The sequence below is a fragment of the Gossypium raimondii genome, chromosome 1 (genome assembly GCF_025698545.1).
Source record: "Gossypium raimondii isolate GPD5lz chromosome 1, ASM2569854v1, whole genome shotgun sequence".
NCBI classification, from domain to species: domain Eukaryota; kingdom Viridiplantae; phylum Streptophyta; class Magnoliopsida; order Malvales; family Malvaceae; genus Gossypium; species Gossypium raimondii.
The window spans coordinates 16,456,607-16,464,256 of NC_068565.1; the positions used below are offsets into that span (position 1 = coordinate 16,456,607).

General features: G+C 36.7%; 1 protein-coding gene across 1 annotated transcript; it reads right to left on the reverse strand.

Annotated features, from left to right (window-relative positions):
• Positions 1–1,294: 1,294 nt before the first annotated feature.
• Positions 1,295–2,233, reverse strand: LOC128041272 (uncharacterized mitochondrial protein AtMg00810-like). Its single transcript, XM_052630950.1, has 2 exons — positions 2,147–2,233; positions 1,295–1,885 (listed from the first exon to the last, which is right to left on the reverse strand). Exons 1-2 carry the CDS (start codon positions 2,231–2,233, stop codon positions 1,295–1,297), a joined length of 678 nt encoding a protein of 225 aa, XP_052486910.1.
• Positions 2,234–7,650: the final 5,417 nt, after the last annotated feature.

The following is a 7,650-nucleotide window of genomic DNA, read 5'->3' on the forward strand; positions in this document are numbered from 1 at the left end:
AGATAAAAAAAACTAAAAAACTCCTCTCGTTCCTGAGTCGCGCCGCTCCAGCTCGCTGTTCATCCAGCCCAGACTCCGATTGCAGCGGAGTGAGCCAAGATGCGGCGCTTCCCCCCCTCCGAGGTAAGTATCCTCTCCTTTTCTCTCTTACCACCCTCTTACAATAATAAAAACGAATCAAAAGTAACCGAGAATCACTAAGAAAAAGGGATGAAAATGTGAGAAGAGTTCGGTTGCAAACTCTTCGAGGAGAGTTTGAAAGATTGCAAAAAACAGAGTTGGAATTAGTTTCTGATTACTGTTCACGGGTTTTGTCCATAGTCAACCAATTAAAAAGAAATTGTGAAACTATGGATGATATTCGTGGTGTTGAGAAAATCCTCCGTTCTTTGGATTCCAGATTTGACTACATTGTGGTAGCCATTGAAGAATCAAAGGACTTGAGTACCATGACTATTGATGAACTCACAGGTTCGTTGCAAGCCCATGAAGAAAGATTAAACAACAAGAAGAAGGAAGTAGATCTAGATCAAGCACTCCATTCAAAGTTGTCTCTAAATGAGAAGAAGAGAGATTTTAAAAATCAAAGAGGGAGAGATCGTCGTCGTGGAAGAGGAAGAAATTTTAGAGGAAAAGGCTCAAATGCTCGTGAAAGAGGTGAAGATGCAAGCACGGAGAATGGATGGAAAGAAGCCAACCAAAGTCAGAATTTTAGAGGATCACAAAGAGGACGTGGACGTGGAAATCAAAGAGAAAGAGGTCGTGGCTATTCTAATAAATTTTTATTTCACTCACTCTTAAAAATTCTTCATCACATACAACTCTTTATATAGGAGTTGTAAGTGACTATTCATCTACATCAGGAGTTGTGACTATTCATTTACATAACTTTTTATCTTCAAGTCTTTTCACTCTTCATATTCAAGTCTCTTCACATTTCTAACTTTTCATAATTTATTTTGTGCAAGATTAATTTAATTATGTGCCAACAATGCCTCTCTTAAATTAAACTTGCTTCGAACTCCCAATCTTTCAACATTTTTCTTGAAGACTTGTCCACTTAGCGGCTTTGTGAAGGTATCAGCCATCAGATCTTCCGTCTTGCAATATTCAACTTGAATATCACCATTATTCACTAGTTCCCTCAAGAAGTGATACCGAATGCGAATGTGTTTTGTCCTTCTATGAAGAACTGGATCTTTTGTGACCGAAATAGTAGAACTATTGTCACAAAACAAAATCCTTGACTTGCTCTGCTTCTGCTTAAGACTCTAAAAAATTCTACGTAACCAAATCAATTGACATCCTGCATAAGATGCAGCGATATATTCAGCTTCTGTAGTCGAAAGCGCCACAACTGATTGTTTCTTTGAGCTCCATGAAATTGCACCGCTACCAAGGTGAAAAACATAACCAGAAGTGCTTCTGCTATCATCAATGCTTCCTGCAAGCTAACAACATACACGATGTCAGGCCTTGTCGAAGTCAGATACATTAACTTCCCAACCAAACTTCTGAATATGGTGGAATTGACAAGCTTTCCTTCTCCCTCTTTAGATAGCTTTAGACATGTGATGCATGGAGTAGAAACTGGATTGGCATTTTCAATCTTGAACTTTTTTAGAACTTCTTTTGCGTAGCTCTCTTGTGAAATAAAAATTCCTTTCTCGGATTGATGAACTTCAATGCCAAGAAAATGATGAAGTTCTCCCAAATCTGTCATCTCAAATTCTGCCATCATTGAGTGCTGAAATTCTTTCAACATTTTCACATCATTTCCTGTGAAAATAACATCATCAACGTAGAGACTTACAACCATGAATCTTCCTTTAGAATTGCCTTTGATGTAGAGAGTATACTCATATGGACATTTTTGGAATCCACACTTTTGAAAGTAAGAATAGATGTGGCTGTACCAAGCTCGGGGTGATTGCTTCAACCCATACAAAGCTTTCTTCAACTTGTAAAGTTTTTCTTCTTCTCATTTTTTGAGAAACCCAGGTGGTTGATCAACATAGACTTCTTTTTAGAGAACACCATTCAAAAACGTATATTTTACGTCCATTTGGAACATTTTCCAATTATTTTGGGCAGCAAGAGAAATAAGTAATCAAATTGTCTCAAGTCTTGAAACTGGAGCAAATACCTCTGTAAAATCTTCTCTTTCCTTTTGCTTGTATCCTTTTGCAACCAGTCTTGCCTTGTACTTGTTGATAGAGCCATTCAGATTCATCTTTGTCTTGTACACCCATTTGACTCCAATTGAATTCTTGTCGGCAAACAAACACATGAGCTCCATGTATCATTGTTTTCAATTGAGCAAATCTCTTCTTTCATGGCTTTCCTCCATTTTTCTTCTTGATATGCATCATCAAAAGAAATTGGATCTTCTTCTACAAAGAAGGCAAAGAATACAACATCATTTTGCACAACTTCGTCAGTTACATCATATAACTCTTGGATGCTTCTCGTTTTTCGGATTGGGCTAGATGAAGAAGAATTTGGTGAAGAACTTGGGGAAGCAGGAGGATTTCCTACTTGAGCATCATCTTCAGCATTCTCAATTACTGCCTCTTCTTCTTCTTCAAGTTCAAAAAGAAAAATTGGCAAATTTTCTTTTTCAACTTCCATATATTCAAACATGGAATTTTCATCAAACCGAACATCTCGGCTTATCGCAGTCTTCTTTGTCACCGGATTGTACAACTTGTATGCCTTACTTCTTTCACTATAGCCAATGAAAATACATTTCTCTGACTTGTCATTCAACTTGCTTCTCATTGCATCTGGAATATGAGAGTAAGCAACACTCCCAAATACTCTAAGATGACGAACACTAGGCTTTGTACCATACACGCCTCATGTGGTGTGCATTTCTCCAAGCTTCTTGTCGGGATCTGTTTATAAGATAAACTGCACAGGAAACAGCTTCAGCCCAAAATCTTCTTGATAACCTCTTCTTCTTAAGAAGACATCTAGCCATTTTCATAATTGTTCGGTTCTTTCTTTCACACACACCATTTTGCTGAGGTGTATGGCGGACTGTCATTTCATGCTGGATGCCATATCTCAATAATATTTCTCAAATTCCTTTGAAAAATTTCACCTCCACGATCTGTCCGCAAGGTGTTAATTTTTAGCCCAGTAAAGTTCTCCACTTCTGCCTTAAAATCTTTGAATATCTGAAAACCTTTGATTTTTCTTTGACACAATACACCCGTAACTTTCTTGAGTAATCATCAATGAAAGAGATAAAGTAACGATTACCTCCCAAAGATGAAACTGTCATTGGACCACAAAGATCCAAGTGAATAAGTTGCAATGGTCTTCTTGTTTTCCGCGAGGATTGAGAAGGAAAAGAAATTTTGTGTTTCTTTCCAAGCTAACATGCTTCATAAACATCATCAAGCCGATCGATTTTTGGTAAACCTCTGACCATCATCTTCCTTGAAAGCATCTCCAAATTTCCATAGTTCAAATGTCCATATCTATCATGCCATAACTTTGAAACTCCTTTATGAGCACCAATAAAGCAAGATATATTATGATTTTGAAGGGTGAGAGAGAAAAGATTATTTGATGCCACTCCAACTGTAGCAACAACCTGATTTTTCCTTGACAAATAGCAAGCCATGTCACAGAAATGAATATCATACCCCTTCTTCAAGAGATGCCCAACGCTAAGCAGATTATTTTTAAGACAAGGAACAAAATAAAATTTAGACATTTTCTAGATCAAGCACTCCAGTCAAAGTTATCTTTAAATGAGAAGAAGAGAGACTTTAAAAATCAAAGAGGGAGCGATCGTGGTCGTGGAAAAGGAAGAAATTTTAGAGGAAGAGGCCCAAATGCTCGTGAAAGTGGTGAAGATGCAAGCACGGAGAATGGGTGGAAAGAAGCAACCAAAGTCAGAATTTTAGAGGATCACAAAGAGGACATGGACGTAGAAATCAAAGAGGAAGAGGTCGTGGCTATTTTGAATGCTATCATTGTCGCAAACCTGGTCATTTGGCAAGTGAATGCTGGTACAAGAAAGAAGAGAAAAATGAAGCTAATATAGTACAAAATAATCAAGAGAAAAAGCAAGAAACTTTGTTGCTTGTGTCTCATGGTGGAGAGATTGATGATGTCAGGTACATAGATAGTGGTGCTAGCAAGTATATGACAGGTAACAAAAATTTATTTTCGAAGTTATTTGAATCTGATTGTGGAGAAGTAAAAGTAGGAGATGGCAAAGCTTAAAAAATTAGCGGTGTTGGTGAGTTGGAGTTCAAAACAAAGTAAGGAAGGGTAGAGAAAATGTCTGAAGTTTATTTTGTTCCTAGTCTTAAAAATAATCTACTTAGCGTTGGGCATCTCTTGAAGAAAGGGTATGATATTCATTTCCGTGACATAGCTTGCTATTTGTCAAGGAAAAATCAAGTTGTTGCTAGAGTTAGAGTGGCATCAAATAATCTTTTCTCTCTCACCCTTCAAAATCAAAATATGTCTTGCTTTATTGGTGCTCATAAAGAAGTTTCAACGTTATGGCATGATAGATATGGAAATTTGGAGATGATTTCAAGGAAGATGATGGTCAGAGGTTTACCAAAAATCGATCGGCTTGATGATGTTTGTGAAGCATGTCAGCTTGGAAAGCAACACAAAATTACTTTTCCTTCTCAATCCTCGTGGAAAGCAAGAAGACCATTGCAACTTATTCACTCGGATCTTTGTGGTCCAATGACAGTTTCATCTTTGGAAGGTAATCGTTACTTTATCTCTTTCATTGATGATTAATCAAGAAAGTTATGGATGTATTGTGTCAAAGAAAAATCAGAGGCTTTTCAGAGATTCAAAGATTTCAAGGCAGAAGTGGAGAACTTTATTGGGCAGAAAATTAACACCTTGCAGACAGATCGTGGAGGTGAATATTTTTCTAAAGAATTTGAGAAATATTACCGAGATAGTGACATCTGGCATGAAATGACAGTCTGCCATACACCTCAACAAAATGGTGTGTGTGAAAGAAAGAACATAACAATTATAGAAATGGCTAGATGTCTTCTTAAGAAGAAGAGGTTATCAAGAAGATTTTGGGCTGAAGCTATTTCCTGTGCAGTTTATCTTATAAACAGATCACCGACAAGAAGCTTGGAGAATTGCACACCACATGAGGTGTGGTATGGTACAAAGCTTAGTGTTCGTCATCCTAGAGTATTTGGGAGTGTTGCTTACTCTCATATTCCAGATGCAATGAGAAGCAAGTTGGATGACAAGTCAGAGAAATGCATTTTCATTAGCTATAGTGAAAGAAGTAAGGCATACAAGTTGTACAATCCGGTGACAAAGAAGACTGTGATAAGCCGAGATGTTCGGTTTGATGAAAATTCCATGTTTGAATATATGGAAGTTGAAAAGGAAAATTTACTAATTTTTCCTTTTTGAACTTGAAGAAGAAGAAGAAGAGGCAGTAATTGAGAATGCTAAAGATGATGCTCAAGCAGGAAATCCTCCTGCTTCCCCAAGTTCTTCATCAAATTCTTCTTTATCCAGCCTAATTCGAAAAATGAGAAGCATCTAAGAGTTATATGATGTAACTGATGAAGTTATGCAAACTGATGCTGTATTTTTTGCCTTCTTTGCAGGAGAAGATCCAATTTCTTTTGATAATGCATATCAAGAAGAAATATGGAGGAAATCCATGAAAGAAGATATTTGCTCAATTGAAAACAATGATACATAGGAGCTCACATATTTGCTGCCGTACAAGAATTCAATAAGAGTCAAATGGGTGTACAAGACAAAGATGAATCCGAATGGCTCTATCAACAAGTACAAGGCAAGACTGGTTGCAAAAGGATACAAGCAAAAGGAAGGAGAAGATTTTACAGAGGTATTTGCTCTAGTTTCAAGACTTGAGACAGTTCGGTTACTTATTTCTCTTACTGCCCAAAATAATTGGAAATTGTTCCAAATGGACGTAAAATCTGTGTTTTTGAATGGTGTTCTCAAAGAAGAAGTCTATGTTGATCAACCACCTGGGTTTGTCTAAAAATGAGAAATAGAAAAAGTTTACAAGTTGAAGAAAGCTTTATACGGGTTGAAGCAATCACCCCGAGCTTGGTACAGCTGCATCGATTCTTATTTTCAGAATTGTGGATTCCATAAATGTCCATGTGAGCATACTCTCTACATCAAAGGCAATTCTAAAGGAAGATTCATTGTTGTAAGTCTCTACGTTGATGATCTTATTTTCACAGGAAATGATGTGAAAATTTTGAATGAATTTTAGCACTCAATGATGGCAGAATTTGAGATGACAGATTTGGGAGAACTTCATCATTTTCTTGGCATTGAAGTTCATCAATCCGAGAAAGGAATTTTTATTTCACAAGAAAGATACGAAAAGGAAGTTCTAAAAAAGTTCAAGATTGAAAATGCTAATCCAGTTTCTACTCCATGCATCACAGGTTTGAAGTTATCTAAAGAGGGTGAAGGAAAGCTTGTCAATTCCACCATATTCAGAAGTTTGGTTGGGAAGTTAATGTATCTGACTTCGACAAGGCCTGACATCGTGTATGCTGTTAGCTTACAGGAAGCATTGATGATAGCAAAAGCACTTCTGGTTATGTTTTTCACCTTGGTAGTGGTGCAATTTCATGGAGCTCAAAGAAACAATCAGTTGTGGCGCTTTCGACTACAAAAGCTGAATATATCGTTTCATCTTATTCAGGATGTCAATTGATTTGGTTACGTGGAATTTTGGAGAGTCTTAAGCAGAAGCAGTGCAAGTCAATGATTTTGTTTTGTGATAATAGTTCTACTATTTTGGTCACATAAGATCCAGTTCTTCATAGAAGGACAAAACACATTCGCATTCGGTATCACTTCTTGAGGGAACTAGTGAATAATGGTGATATTCAAGTTGAATATTGCAAGACAGAAGATCTGATGGCTGATATCTTCACAAAGCCGCTAAGTGGACAAGTCTTCAAGAAAAATGTTGAAAGGTTGGGAGTTCGAAGCAAGTTTAATTTAAGGGAGGCATTGTTGGCACATAATTAAATTAATCTTGTACAAAATAAATTATGAAAAGTTAGAAATGTGAAGAGACTTGAATATGAAGAGTGAAGAGACTTGAAGATAAAAAGTTACACACATGCATGAATAGTCACAACTCCTATAGCATTTAAGTTATGTAAATGAATAGTCACAATTCCTGCTGTAGATGAAGAATTTTTTAAGAGTGAGTGAAATAAAAATTTATTAGAAAGAGTGTTTTCTTTCTTCCATAAAAAAATTATTTCTCTTCTCATTATATTCTTTATCAATTTTTTTTGTTTTATTTCTCCAAATATTAATCAATTTTCTACAAGCTTATCCACCATCTTCTTTTTTAGTAAACTACCAAAATAATGGCGTTGAGACACGGGTGTTCGGACTGAAATACACCATGGACTTGTCGAGGTTTATGCTTTGACCTGAAATCTTTTCGAATTAGGATCTTCATGAACTCATCAACTTCATTTTTCTTATTCCTAACAAAAAGAAGAGCGTCATCAGCGAAGAAAAGATGATTAATGCTCAGGCCATTCTGACTTGCCCGAGTACCTTTGATGGTATTAGCATTTTGAGCCTGAATAAGCATATGGGAAAGAACTTCCATGC